The sequence below is a fragment of the Ammospiza nelsoni genome, chromosome 1 (genome assembly GCF_027579445.1).
Source record: "Ammospiza nelsoni isolate bAmmNel1 chromosome 1, bAmmNel1.pri, whole genome shotgun sequence".
NCBI lineage: Eukaryota > Metazoa > Chordata > Aves > Passeriformes > Passerellidae > Ammospiza > Ammospiza nelsoni.
In genome coordinates this window covers 5,962,488-5,986,947 of record NC_080633.1, presented here as the reverse complement: position 1 = coordinate 5,986,947, position 24,460 = coordinate 5,962,488, and the positions used below count along the sequence as shown (strand labels likewise).

At 42.3% G+C, this 24,460-nt stretch overlaps 1 protein-coding gene across 4 annotated transcripts in view; it reads right to left on the bottom strand.

The window, feature by feature from the left end:
- Positions 1–24,460, bottom strand: part of LOC132085279 (sodium channel protein type 5 subunit alpha-like) — a 178,663-nt gene that overhangs the window by 72,498 nt on the left and 81,705 nt on the right. For all 4 annotated transcript variants that reach the window (XM_059490655.1, XM_059490670.1, XM_059490677.1 and 1 more), the window contains one exon: positions 6,700–7,167. In XM_059490655.1, the coding sequence (XP_059346638.1) occupies positions 6,700–7,167 (468 nt within the window). The remainder of the gene's footprint in view (positions 1–6,699; positions 7,168–24,460) is intronic.

Genomic DNA, 24,460 nt, shown 5'->3' with positions numbered 1-24,460 from the left:
GCGCTGGGTCCCGGCAGCAGGCAGGCAGCACTTTGTGTGTGACCCAATTAGCCACTGCCTCGGAACAAATCAATAATGGCATCTTCTGGAGACAAGCAGGCCAGTGCTGCTGGCTCGGCAGGGAAGGCACAAAGGTGTGATCTCTGTGGAAAATTGGTGTCCAGGAGGGTTCTGTCACTGCAGAGGGGCTCAGTGTGAGATGTGGCCACGAGCCATAGAGCCACTGCAGCGTGGGGTTTTGTGGCATTCACATTTTCTGGAAAATCCCTTCACCCAAGATTTTTCTCTCTCAGGGGTCTCTGTGGTCAGGATGACCCTGAGATGTGATAGAGAGTCTCTTTTCCCAGAGACTGAAGAAGGAGACTGGCAACCGAAGAAGGAGTCAGGATTCTTTTGTTCTAGTTCTCAAGGTGGTTTATTTGCTGTTATCAATAACATTCTTTCTCTGACCTGCCAAGGTCTGTCCAGCAGGTTGGGTTGTGGCACACTGCCCACTTCAGAGGTGGTGTTATCTTTTTACACCAAAAACTATGTGTACACTATTTACAATAATTTCCCAATACCTATCACCCATGTTAATTCTAAACCAATCCAAAAGTGCCAACATCACCCAGAAGATGGAGGCTAGGAAGAAGGAGAAAGAAGGACAAGACATGCCCAAATTCCTCCATCTTGGGACCCAAGTCCCCATTCTAAAAACTCAAAATTCTACTTTTCTATCTTGTAACAAACTAACAATCATTCTACCTAAACTTTTGTGGCTTGTAAATCCTCATATAAGGTTGGTAATTTTTTCCATGGGTTAAAATCAAAGGCACAGGGGTCTTGGGCTCTGTGCCAAGGTCTCTGAGCCCCCTGGCAGGGGCTGAGGCCATCCAGGGCATCCAGAGGGATGTCCTGGATTCTGACATTTCTCCTGGGAAGCTGAGAAGCCTCAGAGAAAAGGAAAACAATTCTTATCTCATTTGCTTGTCCTGTGTTTTGCTCATGTGGAATGTGTTTGGAGATTGTTTACCCACCGGTGATTGTTTCATTAAATTCTGGTGTGAGTTGTTTTGACTCATTGGCCAATCAGGGCCAAGCTGTGTTGGGATTCTGGAGATAGTTTTCATTATTATCTTTTTAGCCTTCTGTAAGTATATTTTCTGTATTCTTTAGTTTAGCTTAATATTCTTTAATATAATATAGTATCATAAAATAATAAATTAGCCTTCTGAGAACATGGAGTCAGATTCATTGTTCCTTCCTTCATCTGGGGTCCCAGCAAATACAGTAGGTTTTCTCCTCAGTGGCATGCTGGGTGGCCATAAACAAGAGGTTTGAGTAAGGCAACACCTGTAGTAACTCAATTTAAGGCAGGGCAGAAAGATGTAACAACCCTGCTGGACTCACTCAAATGAGAAGGAAAGAGTAGAGTCATTTCTTTAGGTGGTACTACTAAAATTTCCTGGCTGTAGGAACTCATGGATGAACAGAAGAATCCAGACAGTGAGCCTAAAACCCTGAACCTCACCAAGACTGTGGTAATAGGTACAAGATAGAGTTAACTGTGAGTGCAAGATGTTGTATTTTGGGGGCTGATTTAGGACACCCAGCATTACTCATCTGGAACCTCCTTTAGCTCCATTTATCACAGGATTCCTCTGAACCAAAAAGTGATGTCACTGTGAAAAAGGCACACACTCTTCTGGACTACAACTCTGGGCCACTTGAAAGGGAAGCACGACTAAAGCAGAAGTTTTTGAAGATAAAAGCTTTGCACTTAGATAGCTAATGTAAATGGCACAAACCCCTCTGATGTCTGAAACCTTCAATGTAGCTAAATTGCAGGTAAGTTGTTGTAGAATCCATTGCATTAGTTGGACTGGGCTGTATCCACTTAATTATCTCATCACCTTGCTGTCCCCATAATCTATTTCTTTCTTCTTCAGGGCACTGAAAGGTGGTGCCACATATGAAAAATGATCATAAAGTAATTACAAGACACTCTGTGGAGGCTCAAGATGGTAACTTCCACATTTTAATCATCTAGAAGGCCAAAATGAGAACTCAAAAGAACCTCAAGAAGATGCAGCCAGTAAATCACTGTGGTTGCTGCTGAGCTTTTGGGAGCTGTTTTCCTGCTGGGAAAACCCATATTTTACATGTCAAAGACTGGGAAAACATTGAAAGAGAGTTATTCTTTTTTCTCATTATGAGGCTAAAATCATTAAATCCTTACGGAATCTTGTGGATTGAGAGGGAGAGCACTATGAACAGGTCAAGGAGAAGGGGTTAGATAAAGAAACAAACTAAAATGCTGCAGTGACCAGCAGCACACATATCACACAGCCGTGACAAATTAATTTAGCTCAAGGCAGCTCTTTCTCAGCCTCACTCCCCATTTCTTGTGCCTGTGCTGACTTTCATTGTTCTGTTTTCCTTTTGGACCCTTTCACTGTGGGATATGTGGGCTACAGGTACAGGTACAGCTCTGTGAGCTGGCAGAGCATCTCACTTGCATCTCAGTAATCAAAGGAGATTTGGGAGCCATCAGATGGGCTCACTCCTTCAAAACCCTCTCAATGACAGTGCCACAAATTGGCAGCTTTCAGGAGCATGGCTGCTGCCAGTGCAAGCTTTGATAATAGAAATGGCAGCTGAAATTTAAACTTAGACATTTCCATTACTCAGAGGAAAATGTGCAGTCAAAGAAGGTTTTCTCATCATCTGAAATTTCAAGCTGCTGTGTGCAGTGCTCTGGGGCCCATTTCTCATAGCCACAATGGCTTATTTTAGAGGAGTTTTGTGACTTTCTGGGAAGAACTTGGGAAGTATCCTTTTTGGTACAGGAGCTGTAAGCTGAGATGATCCTCACCCTAAAATACCCAAAGTTAGGGGGCATCACCAGTCTCAAAGTTATTGAGATCAATAACTTTGTGGTTCTGCCCAAAACCAGCATCCCTTTAGCCTCTCTCTTTTAGACTGGACAAGTCTTTTAGACTGGATAAGTCTTTTAGACTGTACAAGTCAGACTGATGGAAGCACAGGATATCTGGGCTGGGATCTTCAACTGACAGAGAATATGTAAAGGGTGTGTAAGAGTTGTGTAGGTTTTCCAGCTGTGCACTGCAAAGGCATTCATCCACATTATCCCTTTTTATGCATCTCCTGTCACCTCCTTTTCCATGCTCTTGCACCAAAATTCACTTGCAGGAGGAGGAAAACACATTCTGGCAGTGCTGCCAAAGGGCTGCTCAATTCCAGGTCAGCCAACAACTTTAAAGGGAAGCAGGGTACTTTGTCTTCTCCTCAGAAGTAAATGTACATAGACATTCCCTTTGTACATACTAAAATATTGAAATATGTAAAAATATGGATTGTAATTAGGGGAAAGTTGGAATAGATTTGAATGTTTAGCATACCCTTGGTATTTCTTGTTTGGTTTCTGCGTGATGCCCTCTGCACAAAATGATACTTCACCCTAATTGCGCCCTCTCAGTGCAATCATGTAAATTTTGCTCTTGTTCATGTTGTTCTTCCTTTGGGAGCTCTAATCTGGTTATCCTGGACATGCTGGAGGGGAGGAGGTAAGGACACCCATGGAGTTGGGGCTTGCAGGATTAAAGTTTCTGGCTGTGAGTGAGGAAATTAATTCCCCACAGTCCCACAGGGATGTCCTTGGTAAAAGGGTCAGCCCACAGTAATGTCCCACAACTCAATATCCAGGGAATTGGGATTTCATATCAGCCTTCAGATACAATAATTTCTCCTGCAGTAACCCACATGTTGATCAAGAGAATTTTTCTCTGAGTCCAGAGATCATACATCTTTGGAATGGGCATCAGTAAAAATGACAGATCTTTCAATTTGTTGGCATCTGCTTTCTCATGGCTCTGCTCCTTTTGGAGATATTTACAGCTGTGCAAATTTATTAGGGTTTTGCAGAAAAGCAAATGCAAAGCTCATCACACAATTATAATTTCTGCTGTTAAGCTTCTTCCTATTTTTGTTTATTTATTATGCCAATGTATTTTGAGTTTTTGAGTTGGAACAGCCTTGTACACACACATTTTCCCCTCCAGGAATTTGTTAAAATGCTTTCTGGATATATGAACTCTCTGCTTATTTGGCCCTTTTCTGCAGTAGACCCCTCAGACCTGCAGATAAAAACTGCAAACCATTGATCAGGGCTTTGCACAGGGGAACAGCAGTGACCTGCAGCAGCTGTTTGTCCAAGCCTGGAAAGCACCAGTGACAAAGCTAATTAATTCATTTCTCAACTCCATGCCTTCTGCTTAATGCACATGCCAGCAGTGAACCACATTATTCCACTTCAATCCAAATATCTCGTGGTAATGTGACAATGTTCCTCTAATGTTTGTTGAGAATTTCATTAAAAGATACAGTGGGAAAGCAGAATCTTGGTTTGTTTTTCCTACTGGGTTTTGTTTCCCCCTATTTTGTTTCACTCTGAATCCCCAATGTTTCTATTACATGTGATGATGTTTCAATATTTTTGAAACTATTAGGAGTTTTCTTAATATTTCCAAATCAACCTTTTATCCATAATATTGTTTCAGTGAAAAGCCTCTTTTTCTACATCATCTCTTTCTGTCACAACTCTAATAGATCCTACTAAAGCTCTAATTCCACATTTATGGTATAAAATAATGATAACCTGTTTCTTCCACTAATTGACACACATAGTGTAGCTGAACAGAAATCTGCATTTCTAAACTTTTAAAGCACATTAAGACAAAAAAATCCCAAGCCCTCCATGCCCTTTGCTGGGATTTATCTTGCAATTGTGAATGTTACTATTTATCTTGAGAGAGGAATGATGCAGAGGTGCAACACCCACCCCTGAGCATGCACAGGCACACATTTCCAGAGTCCAAAATTTCAACAAGCTCTTGCTTTCAGTGTGAAGGAAAAAAAAAATCTGGGAGTGTTGGAGATTGTTACCATCTGTCAGACCTAGCAGGAAGGTGTGGGCATCTTTAAAGACCAAAAAGAAAAAAAAAAAAAAATCACCAAACCCAGAACTCCGTAATTAAACATATCTATACACTATTATCCACATACACACTATGCAATATTTACAGATCACCTGATAATAAGGAACAGCCTTGGTTTAAGTTGGGATAAGATTAATTTTCTTCCCAGTAGCTGGTACAGGGCTGTGTTTTGGCTTGAGAATGAGAATAAATGATCAGTATATAAACTGGGGGAAAGCTGGCCAGAGGCTGCTGCTTGGGAACTGCCTGGGCATTGATCAACAAGTGGTGAGCAAATGCCTTGAGCATCACTTCTTTTGCATGTTCTAGTTCCACTATTATTATTGTTATATCTTTCTTTTCTTTCCTATTAACCTCTCTTTATCTCAATTAATGAAGTTTACTTCTTTTTTCCCAATTCTCTTCCTCATCTACTGCATTCGTATTTCACTTTGCAAATGTTCTCTGCTTGTTGGTTCAAATACAGCCAGGGAATACAGAAGGACTTCAAAGAGAAAAACTAGATATTATTCATACTACCACACTGATCCACAGATCATTTCAATAAAATAGTCCCTAAACAGACACAAAAAACCCACCCTAAAAGTGTTTACCAAAAATTGCAGACTTGTCTTTTTGTTACCTAGGTTTTTATTGGGACAGTGGAGCTGTGATTAAGTTTTCTGACCTCTTGCTGTTCCACTCCCCAGTGAGATGATCACTGTGAAAGACACTTTGGTGATGCACAGACACTGAAGAGATTTCCATAACACAGCAGCAGAAATTAACCCTAAGCAGCTGATTTGTGCCCAGCTCCTGACACAGAGTTCCTTGGATCTTTTTATGACCGTCCCTCCTTCTCTAACAACTCTTTTGCTTTCAAACTTTCTTCCCCTCATCCATGAGATGGAGGATCCCTCCTGACTGCTGGATCTGAAGCAGGAGCTTTGACCCAGGGCCTGCTGAGCTCCGTTGGTTTCAGCCAATGTCAGAAGGTGCTGGATCAAGGCTGGAGGTTCTGGAAAACATTAACTACATATGGTGTGTGGAGCCGAGAGATAAAGCTAGTAGAAAATGGAGAGGGGGAGAAGGAGACAAAGAAAAGCATTCCCCTGAAGATGTTTCTTCATTTCATACAACACTTGAAACTGCACAGGATTTTTTAGCCTTTACTACTGAGTGGTCTGGGAAAAAAAATGGAAATCTTCCATGTCACACCAAAGAGGAGGCAAGTAACTTTCTCTTGTCAGAATACAAATGATAACACATTTTCTCTTTCTCTGGTGCCATGTCATATCATCCTCTGTCTTATTGCATTTTAAAGAGAACTACCTGGCCCTCAATTCTTGTTGCACAAATCAAACCAACTCAGAGCCCATTTTGAGAAAAATCCTCCACTAAACTAAGATTTGCTATGCAGCATTCCCATGATTCAGCTGAAAGGCAAAAGAACCAGTCTGCTGTGTGAGAAAGGATTTAATTGCTCTGGTTAGAAGAATTAATCTAGACAAGCACAAAGAATACAAAGAAAGGAAATTTCTCTTGTTGGAAACTGAATTTTGCTCTTGGATATGCATCTGTAACTTCTTCTGAAGTTAGCAGCATATCAAAGGCAGGATTAGGCCATAGGACATTTGCATCTCTAGCCAAGGATCCAGACCAAGGGTGGGAACAAAGGCCATTTAATAAGCCAAAATTAACAAATATTTTAATTGCCTACCTGCTCCATTTCCGTAAAGGTGCTCTGCTCCTCATCCTCCTCCTCGATATCCGACTCACCCACAGCAATGGGAACACAAATGGACAGGTCAGGATTGGTCATAAAATCATCATCTGTGATTGCTGGGTGTTTCTCTCCGTTTTTGTTGACCCCATCCTCGGCGCGGCTCTCCTTGTGGTTCTCCATGTCTTTGCCGAGCTCGGCGGTGGCGTGGCTGTTCACGCAGTTGTTGAGGGCTCCTGGGTTCTGGGCAGCGAGTTTCATCATGGCCTTCTTCTCAGCCGTGGTCTTGGGGTGCCTGAGGACGTGGCAGCAGAAGTTCCAGGCGGCTTTTTTGGCGTACTGCAGGCCCCTGTTGATGCGGGCGAACGCGAGCTGCAGGTTGTTCATCTCGCCGTCCTCGTCCGGCGCAGAGAGGTTGTCGGCGCTGAAGGAGCTCAGCAGCAAGGCAAGGAACAGGTTGAGCACCTGGAAGGAGGGAAGTTAAAAGGAAATTGGTGAATTTTAAATTGGTGGAAGAGGTTTTACAGTTGTCGGAACCCAGGAAATTCCTCTGGCTGCCCTGGAGGATGTGAGACCCTGTCAGGGGGCTCAGCGACCTTGGCACAGATCCCCAGACCCCCGTGCCTTTGATTTGGCCCTTGGAAAAAACAATTACCAACCTTATATGAAGAATTACAAGTCAAGAAAGTTTAAGTAGAATGATAGTGAATTTATCATGGGGTGAAAAATAGATTTTTTTGAATTTTTAGAATGGGGGTTCAGGGGGCAAGATGGAGGAATCTGGGCATGTCCAGCCTTTCTCCTTCTTCTTCTTCTTCTTCTTGGCCTCCATCTTCTGCTGTGATGTTGGCACTTTTACATTGGTTTAGAGTAGAAGCTCGCTGTCTAACATAGGTGATCGGTATTGGAAAGTAATTGTAAATATTGTACAGGTAGTTTTTAGTATAAAAAGATAACACCACCCTGGGGGCAGGCAGAGTGCCTGGAACTGTCCTGCTGAGTGGACCTCGGCAGGACAGGAGAAAGAATTTTATAAATTAGGAACAATAAACAACCTTGAGACTGAGAAATTAAGAGCTCTGACTCCTTCTTCCACCACCAGGCTGGGAAAAGAGACTTTCTAACTTATCTCGGGGTCACTCTGAGCAGCTAAAGCCCCAAGATACAGTGACTTCTGTAAGCCAGAGAGAAGTTTGATAAGAGGATCCATGTTCAGCCCTGAAAGAATTTTCTACCAAGGTTGTTGACATAGAAACCAAGAAAGAAAGGAAGATAAATAAGAGAAACCTGTAACTGCCTGTTCCAATGAGCACTTTGTCTCTCATGACCAATGAGTAAAGTGTAAACTTGTGAGTTTTGTAAGAATGTATAAAAAACATGCACGCTATAATAAAAACAGGTTTGAAGCCTTCTGAAAATGGAGTGTGTTGCTTTGTGTTGTGACCATCTCAACTCTGACATGTTTGGTCCTGGAAACAGGAGGGTCTGAATTTCATCTCATCTGTGGCACTGTAACCCCATCATGGAAATCCCTCTAATTACTAAGGGTTTCTAATTTCTAAGGTGGTTTCAGCAGGAAAAGGAGTCTGCAGGCATTTTCAAACACATTGACCTCAGGTGCAAAAGTTCAGCATGGACAATAACACACCGACATTCCCTTTCTCCCTCTCCACCCCCAACACCCTGAAACATGAAAAATAAAATGTAAAACTCTGAAACAGAATACATAAAAACCTCCCCAAAAAGCTCTGGGAAGACCTCACTGTGGCCTTTCAGTGCTTAAACAGGGTCTATAGGAAAATGGGGACAAACCTTCTTGTAGGATTGTTGTAATAGGACAAAGGGAAATGGCTTTAAACTAAAAGAGGAGAGTCTCAGATTAGATTTAGGGAAGAAATTTTTGAAGATGAAGATGGTGAGGTACAGGTTCCCATCACTGGAAAGATTCAAAGTCAGGTTGGATGGGGCTGTGAACAACCTGATCCAGTTAAAAATGTCCCTGCTCACTGCACTAGGTGCCCTTTAAAGGTCCCTTCCAACCCAAATTCTTCTATGATTCTATGACAATGATGTACATAGGCAAGGCACTTCAACCACACTGTACATTTGGAAACATTTCTAAACATTTGTATGCATTTTCACAGACAGTCTTGTTTTAAATATCCTCTGGGCCATGAAGGAAATCTATTGTGACTGTGAATAAACACCTCTGAGGTCATGTAGCTTCAAAAACTTCTCCCTCCAGGCTAAAACAAGCCATCACAACCAGATTACTGTGGCCAAATCTGAGCAAGACTCACTCCCAAAGCAGGCTTGGTCCTGAAAATGCTTTTACTAGTCAGGAAAAAAACAACTATTTGAAGATTTTCACAGGTCTATGAAAAGATCCGAACTGAACTTGAGATTGTGTGTTACCTTCCTCTTGTTCTTGCCACTTCAGAACTCTCTACTTTTGCTGGCAGAGCACGGCAAGATTAGACACAACTAGGCATTTAAGGGATATTTTTGATGGTTTAAACCCCTTTTTACACCTCTGCCCCAAATAAATACCATTATATCCAATATATAAAGCCATCTTCTTCTCAAAGGCCATCCCCAGTAATATATCTCACAGGCTGGTCACCAGTTGCTGTATATTGAACATTACATCTCTTATGGTCTGAGAAGAAATAAATTACAGCTTTTGTGCTGTATTTATCAGGGCAAAAGTTCACACTGCAGGTGGATGCTTGGGATGACAGGAACAGGGCAAAGGTGACTCAAACCAATATCTGCTAAAATATATTTACCCCAAAACAAACCAATCCCAAATTGCCTGGTATCAAATCAACTGCTGCCTGTACCAAGTGGGTGGGTGACAGCTCTGGGTACTGGCAAGGAGGGGTCAGTGCTGCAGCACTCCTGCCATTTACAGCAATAAAATGGACTTTGTGCAGGTATTTTCTCTGTGATCTCTTAATACTACCGGATATACCTGTAAGCCTCCTAACTTCTCTCTTTCTGATAGTGCTTTAAGTTGATAACACCTGATAGACCAACATAAACAGCATAAAAAGTACTTCTATTTAACTGGGCCTTACCAAAGAGCCACAATCTTTGCTATCATCCCTTTACCCTCTTATTTCAAATATTCAGAATACATGGGATAGAATTCTGAAAACCTGGTCCTAATCACTCTGATGGCACAGTGTTTGAAGTGCCCTGTCAGTGCTGTTTTGTAAAGGACCCTTTGCAATCACTGTGAATGAAAACAAAAGCAGTTGGTGGCACAGCAGATGCCCCCATCCATCATGAACCACTGAATAAACCACTGCTGCCCCAGCACTGCCCTGCTTTAAAGTAAATTGAGATTAAAGCTAATGGTTTCTTAGCTGGCCCACCACACTGAGAGCTTGTGTGGGTCTCCTCATCGCTGTGGTGGCCTGGTGGGAGTCAATTTTTCCTTTCCCACCCCACTCACAAGTGATGCTGCATGAAACCAGAGCAGGGGATGTGCAGCCAAGCAGGTGGGAGCCCACCAGGGGAGGAGGCACTGGCAGATCCCCTTCAGCCACTTTCAGCCCAGTTTGAGAGCAGGATGAGGGCTCAGAGATAACCACACTGCTGAAAGTGTCCTGAAAATAATCATGTGTGTATGTGAGAGGGAGCAGCTGGAGGAAGGGAGGGATAAAGGGATCCAGAATAAAAATCTTCTGGACTCTGTAGGTACAATTCAATTACCTTAACAGAGGTGTCTGCTGATGCTGGAAGGTATCTGAGATACCTCACAGGAGGTCTGTGACCTCCCAAAGCTCCAGCTGCCATCCAAACAGGGCACCCCATGTGTTGCAGGAAGAGACAGACTGGCCAAATTTAGGGGACTGAATTGCTCATCAAGGATGGCAGCTGCCTCCAGCCTCAAACACCAAACCCTGAGGGTCTAATGGTGCACCTAAGCCTCATTTCAGTCAGAAATTCATCTTGTGGACAACAGAGACTGACCAAGCACAGGTGACCCTGCCAGGGCTGCGTGCATCTGCCAATATGTCTTGTGCCAATTGACCCTTCCATGCCCAAGTCATCCTCAGGCAATTGCCCAGAAGGACAACAAATATCAAAAAGCTGTTCTGGGAGATCTGTGTCCAGATGGAGGCCAGGATGGATACCCTGAAGTATCCCCAGAGGTCCTCAGGCCAAGCTGAGTCAAGCCCTAGATCTCTGCAGAGTAGTGGTAGCCCTGGCATCTCCATACATGAAAATCTCCTTGGATGCACAGAATTTCCTTATCTGAAGCTGAATTTCATCCTGTACTTCATTAACTCTGCTGTTCACTAAAGGCTTGAAACATCTTGATTCACTTTTTTGTATTAATTTCAGACATCAAGCTACATATATACTTTAGATATGTTTTTCTAGATACACCTGCAGGTACATTTAGCATCCTCAGTATTGTTATTAACCATGGATTATTAAAGCAAGCTTATTTTCTTCCCCGAAATGCAGCTGACATTTTGCACAAAGAACCACTTGCACTTCATGCTTTTAGCCAAAAATAAATCTCAAATATCTTTCCCTGCTTCCTTCATAAGCAGGTAACCTCAGAGTTGCATTGCTGGGCATTCAAACAAACTGCTGAATAAGCACTTTATGTTTACTTGTTCATACATTTCACTGCACACTGCATTTTCCAGAAAAAAAATATATGCCTAACCCATGACACACCACATTTCCTGTAAAAGGTTACTAATAATACCCAGTCCTCCTGGCTGCTAACACAGTGCTTTCAGTTTAAGTAAAAGCAAACTAAAGATTACTTCAGTTTCCAAAAGCAATGGCAGATTTCTATACCCAAATGGATCCCCTTAGAAAGAAATCTGCTTTCCAGTGGCACTGAGCACCCAGACTGTGAAGCAGGTCACTTTTTGGTCTTTGAGGTTGGGAATCAAATGACAGATGCACTCAAAGAACCCCAAATTCTTTTAGTATAATTATATTAAGCTTTTAGCCTAATGACAATCCAGAGTGCTTTTGTTGACCTTCTCACTTCCAATGCCTTTTCCAAAGCTCGTGACTCTGGTTGTGCCAGTATGAGGCACAAATGATCAGATTAATCCAGCCTCGTGGCAGGTGCTGCCCTGAGATGCTTAAGCTGCAGTTTTCCCAGGATGTCTGCAGACAATGGAGACAGTCTGGCATCCCAGGGGATGTTGAGGAGCTGAGCAGTGCCCACCAAAGACTAAGCAAGCTTGGATTTTGTATCTCAGAGTTGGATTAAAGGTAGATGCAGGTCAAATAAGCCTCACAGAACCAGAGTATCTCAAGCTGGAAGGACCCATAGAATCATCAAGTCCAGCTCCCTGCAGGCCTATCTAAAATGAAATCATAGGAGCAACAATGCTGTCCATTGTCACACCCAGCAGCCCATCCTGGTGACAATCACACTCCAGGACAGTGGTGACCAGCCTTTAAACCAGCCTTTACAGCTTTCCCCAGGGCACAGGGGAGCTCAGGGTGTTCCAGCCCTACCCTGAGCATCAGCACAGGGTGACAAACCAGGCACTGCACAAAGTGCTGCACCAATTCTGTGCTGGCTGAAAGTGAAAAGCACAGGGGTCCGGAGCTGTGAGGCTGGTTCCAAGCTCCCCATCCACTGGAGGCACCCATCCTCCCCAAAAAGCTCCAGGCAGGGAGACACATATGCTGCTGTGGTAGGCTGCAGTTTGAATATCTCAGCTCCATCCTCTCCTTTTGTGTCAACACAGGGTAAAATCAGATAATTTCTATTCAGATGACACCTTCTCATCCAATCCTGTTTGAAGATATATCTGCAAGCTCTGCTGCTGAAATTAGAACACTTTTGGAACAAAACCATGAGACTGCTTCTTCCTTTCCCTTCCACCTTTTTGTTTGCCTTGATTTGGCAAAAGTGGAGCGATATAAATCTTTCTGTATTTAACCTTCCATCTGTCATTCAGTCAGACAGTGTGCAGCCTCCTCAGCTCCTGCGAATTAACTCAGCTCTGGACCCTCATTGGTGTCACCCAGGAGGAGGGAAAGGGATTTTACACCTTTATTCCCTGGGGAGAGAAATCTCCTAGGAGCCAGCCAAGCAGGTTTGCTGTAACAACAGGAAAATACCTCTATCAGTGAAATCTACCATGCAAAAAGGAAGCCATGAATCCAAACTGTAACTCTGTGGCAGCTCATTGTCATTTCTGTCACTCAGCTGCACAGGAAAGGCCAGACAGTGCATGTGAAGTACCTGCCAGGATCATCAGCTACTCATTTAACACTTTTTTCAGCTACTCATTTAACACTTTTTGTCAGCTACCCATTTAATACTTTTTTATTGTGCATAAAACAGAGTCCATCCACCTGCAGTGCCTGGCAGATACAGACCAGCAAGAAGCTCTTCAGGCACTCTCTGACCAGTGAAAATATCTGATTTTCTTCCTTCCTGTTCATGGATGGCAGTGGAAATCTGCACTGCTCTTTGGCTAGCACAGATGGGAGAGATGCTGTTTGTTCTTTGGAGACCTTCTAGCAAGCCTAACAAAATAGGTGCCAATTATTATATTTTGTTTACTGCAGCAGAATCCACTAAGCTGCAAAGAAAAACTGCTCAGGAAGGGGATTTCATTGCACTAAGTGTTAGATCTAAGTTAGAGATCTGCAGTAATAGGTCAGTAATGTAGTCAGTCTCTCTGGAGAATTATTTCCTTCCTTGGAAGTGTATTTTCCAGTCCTTTGTACCCTTTCATCCCAGGGCAAAGTCTACTAAGAGAGAGTATTCCTGCAAAAAGCAATTTACATGATCTCTTAGTTTCTATATTCCCTTCCCTATTCTTTCAGCTATTTGTGCTTGGATAAGAAGCTTATCTCCTCCCAGCCCAGTTTCCCTTTATCCTGCAGTCAATCTCATAATCCCATTCTTCTGATATCTTAGTTTCTCGCTGTCAAAATGATCATGATCACACAAGATTGGCAAGAGGTCCCTGTGGCCTGGGGCAAGTGAGGGAGAGCACAGGTTGGACATCATCAACCTCCTTCATTTTTCTTGCCCATTTTTCTTTTACTTTCAGCCAGGAAAGCACATGGAAATGGGGATATGAATTTCCTGCCTTGCAGACACACAACTTCCCATGTGGAAAGCGTTTGAACCCACGAGCAGCTGCAGGTGGGAGGGTTGTGGGGCACTGTAGTACCACTGCAATACCAATTCTTCCAACAGGAATGTTTTCTCATCAACTCTGTATTAGCCTCTTAGGTGAAATAACTGGTTTATCTGTTAAAATAGAAGAAAATGAATTTTAATAACTGCTCAGCAAATACAGCCTATTTCATAAGTAAAATCTCTGAACTACTTCATGATGGCAATGAGAGTGGATGTTCTCCTTAGGAAAGAAAAAATGTAATATGGTAAGAATAATTATTTCGTATGCAAAAAGTGGCTGTAATTTCAGAGATTTCATGTGAATGATTTCTATTTACCCAGGAAAAGGAGAGAACAATGCTTTATTTTACCACTGGCCTATGAAGAATAAGTAGGGAGGCTGACACAGCTTCAGCTATCTTCAGGAATGGGGCGAGTTGAGGGTGTTTCCCCTACCCTGAATGTTTCTGTGATATTTACAATAAAGCTGGGGGTTTTACTGACAATTCTTCTTTTCAGGAACTGAACTTTATGTTTCCCTGCAGTTTTCATGTGTCTGGTGCAGCTGTTTGAGCAGTGCAGGGCAGAGAAGTGATGCTGGATGGCAGCTGCCCTCACCTGTGTTTGATGGGTGGGGAATGATCACCCAATTTCTCACTTCAGGGTTTAAAGGGGTATCTGTAATTAACGGGGCAGATTCCTCAGTCCTGTTCTTGTCACTTTGCACAGGAGGGACCAACCTCTGCCTCTCCTCATCCCCAGGTCCTGCAGCACCCCACAGGCTGGAAGAGCGAGCGGCCTGTGTCCTTGTCACTTGAAACACAGTCCTGGAAACATCAATCTGAGGCAACCTGTGGCACTTCTTACCACAACCTGGTGGCTGCCTCATGTTTCCAAGACTTTTTTATTTGTTATTCACCTACATGCATATTCACCACTGTGCAGACAAATTTTACCACTCCAAATCTGGTCAAGAGCAATTGAATTTGGATTTCTTTTGTAGCTGATGACTTTCAGCATTATTTTTTCTCTAAGTATGTTCCTTAGAAGTATTAGAAGATGAGTCTTTGGAAACCAAGTGTTTTCTTGAAATTTCTGAAATTCCTAGTCTCCAAATGTTACATGTGAGGAGGAAGAGAGGGTGAGTGGAGTCAGATAAATTCTTCCCACTATTGGAGGCACGGCATAAAAACAAACATATTCCTGCAGGTTTTTCATCAGATATCAAAACAACATTAATTCACCAGAGTAGCAAGGGCTCCACCAGAGCTGCTGTGGACTTCTCAAAGCACTGTCTAGACAGACAAAACGTGCTGTGAGAGAAGTCCAGTTGAAAACTTCTCCCAGCAAAACCAGCTGTGTTTGTGATGTTAAAGGCTCAAGGTACCCCAAAAACATCAGGGAAACCATGGAAAGTTTATTGTTTGCAAACCAAGAGACAATTACCCTTCTGCTAAGTCAACAAAAAGTGTTTGGCTGTCCTGCTGAGGGGGATGTCAGGACAATCAGAGAGCAAGACAGACTGCACAGTCTGAGGAGTCTTTGCTGTTGCTGCTCCCTGCAAGGAGTGATGATCAATGACAAACACCTGCACTACCCTGGAATATTTTCACTGTCTGCATGCAAACAACAGCTGCTCTACCAATTACACAATGAAAAAACCCTCTAATTTTGGATGCTTAAGATCTGCAGTTTCTACCTGAAGACCAAACCTAACCCTAGGGGGCTCATGTGGAGGACACTGCCCAGTCCAGGCAGAGTGGGATCCATGGAATCATCCTTCTACAACTCAGATCCTACACCTCCACAGAGCCTCATCCTCTTACAATTCAGATCCTACACCTCCACAGAGAGGGGGACACTCAGTTGTGACCAAGGAACTGTGCTAAGTTTTGCCCTCAGTCATCTCAGGGCCATCGTGTCCCTTGGGCAGTCAGGACTGGAGATTAAGAGAAAGAGGAAATTCTCATTCACACATGGCAGAAAATAGCTGGGAAAGGTAAGAGCCACAGAGAACCAAAAGGATAAAAAATCCCACATGGAAACAGAGTAAAATTGAAAGAAAACCAGTGATAATGGGCACAGTAATGGCTCCCTGTGGCCAATATATTGCAACAAAGAAAATTCAGCATGAGGGTAGACCCAGAGACTCGAAAATTAAATCAGAGTCAAGAAATAATTAATATTATCTTCCCTCCACTTTTTTTTTTTTTTTTTTATTTAAGGGAGAACATGGTTTCCTTTAAAAATCTTACTTTCTAATCAATTTCCCAGGTTTAATATTTTAATTTGGGTTCCCTCACAAAATCACACTTTCCTATTAAAAAATAGGAAATGTGAAGAGGGTATAGAAATGTGAAAGGGATACCTCTACAGTGAATTTGGGAGGTGTAAGGAGGTTCTGATTTTGTGCATTTTCCAAGTGCAGATTCCTGGAAGGGCAGAACAAAGTGACAGAGCTGCCTGCCAGCCAGGGGGTTTTCTTTCAGAAGAGCTCCAAAATAGGTTTCTACCAGTAATTTTGCACAGTATGAAATCTGCCTTCACAGCACATGGCTGGGCTTGTGGCTTTCTCAGATTTCTCTTGGAGAAGCCCCATGACTCAGAAGTGGGACAAAACCCCACATTTCATTAAAGAAACAGGATTTAGCAGCAGTGGGGCCAGTTACATCTCCAGTATGAAAGCCATGTCCTGCAAGGTGGGAGGTGCTGACAAACACTGCTGTCCTAAAAAATGACCCATTTCATCTGCTTGGGTTCCAGAGTGTCCTCAATGGGCAGCCCATCCCCTTGGGTCTCTGGCTCAGCTGTGGCTAATTCTGCATTTCTTAATGCTTCCAAAATTCCCATGGAGATGTCATGTTAAAATTACTGCAATTACAAGAGAGCTGGAGAGGGACTTAGGACAAGGGCATGGAGTGATAGGACAAGGGATAATGGCTTAAAACTGAAAAGGGAGAGATTTAGATTAGATATAAGAACAAAATTTTACACTGTGAGGGTGGTGAGGCACTGGAAGAGGTTTCCCAGAGAAGTTGTGACTGTTCCATCCTTGGAAGTGTTCAAGGCCAGGTTGGAAGGAGCTTGGAGCAGCCTGGGATAGTGAAGGCATCCCTGCCATGGTAGGGGGATTGGAATGAGATGAGCTTTAAGGTCCCTTCCAACATAACCCACTCTTTGATTCTAGGACAATGAAGGCCAGAACTGACCAAAATGGAAGAAAATACATTTCAGGTAGAAGATAATTAAAGGAACAGCAGATTTGGTTCATATTCAATTAGAACTAATTTAAATATAATTCTGGCTAAGAATGACCCAAACAAAACAGAAAAGAAAATAATAACACATGAATCTGGAGTCAAGGAAATAGAACAAAAGGGACTTAAAGAAAGAAGCAGCAGCAAAGAAACAAAAATAGTAAGAGAGATGAAAAATCAATAGGTTTGGTTCTCCTTTCCCTTGTATTGTTTGCAATAATATAAAATTGATGAAATAGATCTATATCTATTGGAGATTCTCCTCAGTAAGTGTGGGTCAGTCAGTTTATTGAATTTAGAGAAGTTTAACACAGTAAGACACAGATGAGTGGAATTTCAGAAAGATGAAGAAATGTGGAATGGTGGCAGGAGACCAAAGGGAGGACCCCTTTGCAGGAATTTCTTACTGTTCAATAAGACCCCAAAAGGCAGGAAGTTTGCATCTGATCCTGTGTACTACATTTATTTTCCAAATGCATTATTCAGCATTTTTCCTTGGGAAGCCACAAACTGTATTGCCACACATGTGCTGGGTGGAGAATCCAGATATGAATGTGCACTGTACATGAAAAGATAAATTCCAGTGTCTCCTAAATATCACACACCTGCTAAGAAGGTTAAGTCTGTCATGACTCACTGCTTGTTTCACATATTCTTTTTAACAAGATATTTCTAGAGGCAACTGTAAGAATGAACAGCTCACTGCTTATTTTTGGTGACGGAAAAAATAATATTTGTAACAGGGTTTTTTTTTAAAAAAGTGTAAGATGTTTAGGAGTAGTGAATAATGTATTAATTTTGTACCACCTGGTCTATTTTAGCATTAAAACCTTGCCTTTCCCTGAGCACATGTTAGGAATAATCCTGTTGTCGTTACCCTTTCAGTGACATCCAGACAAGTTGCACTGTGACATTAATAAAAAGAGACACATATTTAGTTGTACCTACCTTTGCACACTCCTGCCCTATTAAATTTGACTCAGTGCCTTCTAGATTTTAATAACTACCCAGCCATTAGCAAGAGCTTAACCACTGACAAGCCCTTACTTACACTACTGATCAAGGACACATGTAGTACCAAAAGTGGGCAGGTTTACCCTACTCATGCCAACTGCACCAACAGGGCTGCACTTTTCCAAATAATAACTTAGCTCCCCTTTGACCCCCTGGAATAAAACCAAATCTCAGCAAGGAATCCACTAGGATCTTCACAAGTAAAATATCTATGAGAACATAAAACATACATATGGTGTGTCTTATTAAAAATATTCCATCTCGTCATATATAGTAGTTCATATATAAAGTCAATGCTTAAACAATATTTTTAGGGAAATATCTTTGATTTGGAAACACAATCAGAATAAAAGGCATGAGGATGGTTTCCAAGGGGTTGGGTCAATTGAATTAATGTATTACCATTCTTCTTCCTTCATATTTCCAAGACACCTCACACCCATAAATGTTAATGGAAGAAATGGAAAATAGTTCTGTGTTGTCTTATATACATGCCTATGGAAGAGTACTAGCATTGTTAACAGATTTTATTTCTCTCTGATATATCCCAGTGACTCATTTATAGATCAAGAAGCAATATTTATAATTCTACTGATAAAAATCTGCACCAAATGCCAAAACCTGTCACAGTCCACTAATGAATCTGCTTTGGATTATTGCTTTGGGAATTCCTTATGTCACCAACAAATTAAAAAAAAAAAAAAAAAGCTTTAGTCCACTTTTTGTTTTTAGCCTTCTTTGAGCTTCATCAGAAGCAAAAGCTCACTCCTCTTCTGTATGCCAGCTCCTACTGGGATTTGAGCTAGCTGTGTTTTCAAATATCTACCTTTCTGTGGATGAATATTGCAGGGAAAAAATTGCCAGATTTTAGTATGTATTCAACACAAATACCATGTAATACCTTGAAAACACACTTGTCCCCCTAAGATGCCAGCTCAGATTTAGTCACCAAGTGCCAAGACTCAACTCTTCAGAAGAAACAACTGAGCCTGTAGCAGACTCTCACAAATCTGAAGTGACAGAAAGAAGCAGATTACTTTTTAGAAGAAGGTTTTGAAAGTAGTCACTCCTCCTATTTATTTTCAGGTGTATTTCCCTCACATATCTGGGGGAAGCAGCCCTAAACCTCCAAGATTTGAATAGACTCCACCCAATCTACCATAGAATGGCATTTTGGAAACCCAGCAGTCTTTGATGGCTCATCATAAATACAGTGAGATTGATTTCCCCAGACTTTTTAGCACCAGCATCTGGTGTTACACATGGGGGTGGGATATATCCACCCAATAAAATAAATTATAGTTATTTATGTGGGTACTAATAAATCATACAGGTTTTAAAGCCAGTTTATTGAATTTAAAGTTTAACACAGTAAGACACAGATGAGTGGAGTTTCAGAAAGATGAAGAGATGTGGAATGGTAGCAGTTATTTTGTCAGGCAAAAGCTTTGTATTTCAAGTAACCCACAAGAGGATGGAGCTTTCCATCTCTTCTAGGAGCCATCACAGGCAACTGGAATGATTGATGGTTGGTGTCAGGATTTATTTTTTTGAAGCATCAGATGATGCCATCTGTTTCTGGTGGACATTTCTTTAACCCTGAGGGTGTTTAATACTTAAGCAGACATAGCCAGATGCTTGCCCAAAAAGCATCGACTACCTGAGAGCTCTGCTTCCCAGGCGCTTCTCAAGAAAGGCTGGATAACGGGGAATACAAATAGCTGAAATTGCTTTGGGACACACAGGTAGCTGGCATGGAAATGATGGAGGGAGAAGCTGGGAATGTGCTGGGGTTTATCTGTTTCCCTCGGAGGTTTGAGCTCTGCAGCATCACACCAAATATTCCCTCTGCCAAATGAGTAGGAGCCAGAAGGACAGCAGCGACATGCTGGCAGTTGTTCTGACACCACTTTCTCCGTATCCCCAGCTGAGCTTATTGATGGATTCTGGGCTGCTCTCCTGCAGAGCCACATGTGACTCGGCAAAGGGAACTCGCCTCCCTTACATAAGCGCCCGAGCTGACGAGACAGACTCAAACGACACTTCCACTCCTCACTAATGATCCCTTGGGCTCCCTGGCTTCTTGTGGGCCCTCAAACCCTCCTTGTTGCCAGTATTTCCCAGCTCTCATTATGGCTCCTGCAGCTTTCTGATCAATCCTCCTCCTCCCTGGCGCCCCACGTGCCCCCCGCTCGCTGCTTTGCGGATTTTGTCTGTCCTGACGATGACTGCTCCTGACGTGCCTATTCCTGCCTGTTTATCTGCTGGCCCTCTCAGCTGATGTAACCAAAACACAAATGCACATTTCCAGAATGTTGGGAGCTGCTGAAAGAGCAGCTGAGGTGAACAGCAGCATCCAGGACGTGAGCAATGGGGTGCAGAGAGAGGGGAGGGAAGGGAGTGTCAGTGTGAGACTTGGGACAACCTGAACTCTCTTCAGATCTCCTGTGGCTTCCCTGCTCCTTGCAAAAAGCTGTTTTTCCACAGGTTTCACATAGTTTCAACTTATCCCGTCTTCCTTCCATTGTGCAAGAAGTAAAACCAATAGACCCCAAGGAGCGTGTGTGTTTAGAGGCAGAAGCACAACATGTAAAGCTTGAGGACACTGCAGACCTCTACTGTGATTCAAAAATTAAAAATCTTAACCCTAAATGTTGCAATTTTGGCTGTCATACCTTCTTGCCAAACCTGCTTTAATTTCCAGCAAGCAGATCTAACCTAGTTAGGTTTGCAATTAGAAGGCACACAATATTTTATAACTGCATTTCATTTATATTAATAATTAGATTCAATACAAATACTTCATATTCCTCCAAGGAGATTAACCTTTATTCACACAGTGGATGTCTTCAGTGGCCCCCATGAGTAAGTCATGTTTGTCATTAAATGCAAAAATAATTACTTGATTCAGGGCAGCAAGTCTTGCTGGAGCCCTTGAGTTAAACATTTCTCTAGGGATAGACAGTAAAACCCACAAAAATGGGGCTTTGGTATTCTATATTTGTATATAACTTGAAAAGAAAATAAGGAGATAGCTGGAAAAGTGCTATACTATGTCATCAGAGTTCCATTTGCATTCATTTATTCACAAAGGTTGTCTGAATTAAAGAGGCCTTGTACTTTTTGGGGTAAAACAACCCTTCATCACCCTTTAAAAAGTTTTATAGTCTTGAAATTCCCTGGTTTAATGCTTCCTGTCTTTTAAAAGCATTGGGGTTTTGATGTATCTTCCCTCAGTGACAGCCCTATCATGTCAGGCAGAAATACAAATCTCCATCTGAAGACCACCATCCTAATATGCTTTGGTTGTCTGAGCTCCTGAAATGTAAAATTGTAATCCATTTTTACCCAGGCCTGTAAGATGCTATTTTGCTATTACTTCTGGTTTTACCACAAGGGATAATGATAGTTCTCTGTACCCATTTCATTTAAACAAAGAGAAAATCTGACATTACCATAAGCCTCTTTCAAGCCCAGACGTGATCTGCTGAGAAATTTGCAGTGATGGAGAAGCATCAGCATTGAGTGAGACAGGACTTTATGGATACTCCTACACTAATAAATTAAATGTGTTCAGGGATATTTTCTGGCACTGAGGGCAAATGCAAAAGAACACCTCAATCTATGTTATTAAACTTCTTCATACTCTGCACTGATCACAATATTCCAGCTGGGATAGACCTGTGCAGCTCCCAGCCAGCTGATGGAGTCCCAAAGGGAATCATCAGTTCTCCTTCACAGTTCTCCTTCTTCTACCACTTCTCCTTCACAGGTGGCCACATAGACTCAGTCTTATGTTCTTCAGTTAGAGATTGTGGTGCTCAATTAGTGACACTCAGTAATTAATTCTAGAAAAGGGTTTATACAGAAACAAAGCCCCTGTGTTGAAGACCATGCAATCCAAATACCAGCCCTGTCTCACACATTTAAGCACTACACATTACAGCTGCATCTTTTGTGGGTTTTTTTATCTGTTTTCTTCACTCTAAACGTTGAAATAAAGGCAACTTTGGCAAACAAAACAAACAAAAAAAAAGTATTAGATAAACACAAGGGACCCAGTGACACCTTATATTGCTTAGGGTCTGTTATTTAGGAAAGTTATTCAGGACAGAGAATTGATGTGAATTTCTTCTCATATATTAAGCTTCACATAAAGCTGCAGCCATTTCTCCAAATCTCTCTCTTGAACATCTGTCAGGCCAGAATCTATGCTTAATGACCCTTCATCTTTCTTGCCTTTCTCCTCCTTCTAGGCCATTATTCCCATCCAGGTTGCATTGGTGGTGCTCAGGACAATGTTCAGACATGGTCAGATTCTTGTAAAAGAACAGGATGAAGTGGACGCACCAAGTTTTGCATTGCTCCCATTCATAGAATCATCTCCTGCTTTGGATTGGAAGGGACCTTAAAAATCACCTATTTTCAACCCCTCTGCCATGGGCACCGAACCTTCCACTAGACCAGGCTGCTCAAAACCCTGTGACTTGATTTTTCTTTCTTGCCCAGCTGCAGAACTGTGTGTCTGTCAGAACAGCTCTGGTAAGGCATTTTATCAACAGATTTTGTCTGTTCAAGAGGGAAATGGTGGTGAATGACTCCTAATGAGGCTCTGTTGGTGTCTGACCAGTTTGAAAATCCTGATTTTAACCTGATGGAGGTTTAGTGGGACTTTCCCAGAACACCTCCTCAAGGATCCGTTCCTACGTGGAATTGTAGAAAAGGCACATAGGCAGGCAGGCACAAACCTCTTCCACCTAAGAATGTGACATTTCCATATTTCTGTCTGTCTCATGGGCCAAATTATAACAGAAAAAACATCCATAAATGTTTCCTGAGATGTGGAAGCAGAAGAGAAAGACAGGTTTCAGGCGCATTTGACAGAGAAAAGTTTCCACTGAGTTTAACCAAAGTGGTCACTTAAAATCTCATCCAAACCCTGCTGAGCAGTTCTGCTGCCAGGCACTGAAATTACCATAGGAAAAAACAGGACCAGAAGGTCCTCTTGGATCAACATATCAAGCCACATGGGGATTTCTACAGCTGTTTGCTTCCCAGGATGGCAGGGACAAAAATAGGTAATTTTAGGGGCTATTTAGCCAGAAAAATTTCGATTTTTTTGGGTTGTAAGACATTTTATGACTTCACAGACCCCATTAGCCAGATCTGACTATAAAGGCACCTCCATGAAATTATTTCAGATGCAGATGTTCACAGTGACTGATCCATATACTCTCAAACATTTTCTGCTGGTAAGCTACTGGATCATAACATAAATATTTAAACAGGGCTGAGTGCATGACCTTACACTTTGTATTTCATAATTCCATGCATCATGCATTAATTCAATAATGGTTATGCAATCCTTTCTACAGGGTAGTGTGATACCCTAGAAATTGGTGGTGCTTTCTACCTTAGTGTTCTCAAAAAATGTCATCAATATTTTCCTGAGTGAATGGACAGCAGGGAAAAAAAAAGAGAAAGGCTGGGACTGATCCTAAAGGAGGAATTCCATTCTGATATTCTGCTTTTAAGGAAAATTCTTAAGGTATCAGTTTTGTGGTTACAGTCCATGTATGTTTACGTGTTTGTGACTCCAGCAATGCAAGATCCACCAGGGAAATGCAGCAGTGATTTGCCAGCTTGTGGTGGGTTGGGGAACAGGGCTGGATGTGCCATGGATGAAGTGGGATGTGTGAATGGGACAGAGGTGACACAACAGCAGCCCAGAACTCAGCCCTGAGGGCCAGTTACTGCACTGCAGCTCTGTGGATTGAACACCAAGGGACGCTTTTGGGCTCATGCAGCCCAGCAGCGAGTGCATTTCAGGCTGTCCCTCCCTTGGTGGCACCTCAGGAGGGGCTGGCAGGATCCATCCTTCATCCTGGTGGCCACCAGAGGGTAAAAGTGTGGCTTGGCCAGCGTGTCACACACACCCAGTGAGCCTGGGAGGTTGTCCTGCTCATGATGAAGGTTCACTTTTATTCATGCACGTTTTTAGCAGACATATGCCACAGACATATTTTCTGAAAAATCCTTTCGCTAGGATTTTTCTCCTGAGAAGCTGAGAGGCCTCAGAAGCGAAATGTAAACAATAATTATCTGATTGCTTGGAATGTAGTCTGAAGGGTCCTTGCCAACAGGTGCATCTTTGATTGGTTCCATGTGGATTGTTTCTACTTAATGACCAACCACAGGTCCAGCTGTGTCAGGACTCTGCTCAGTCACAAGATTTTATTATTCATTCTTTGTTAGCCTTCTGATGTCTCCTTTCTCTTCTCTTCAGTATACTCCTAATATATCATTTGCTTTTAATATAACGTATATCATAAAATAATAAATCAACCTTCTGAAA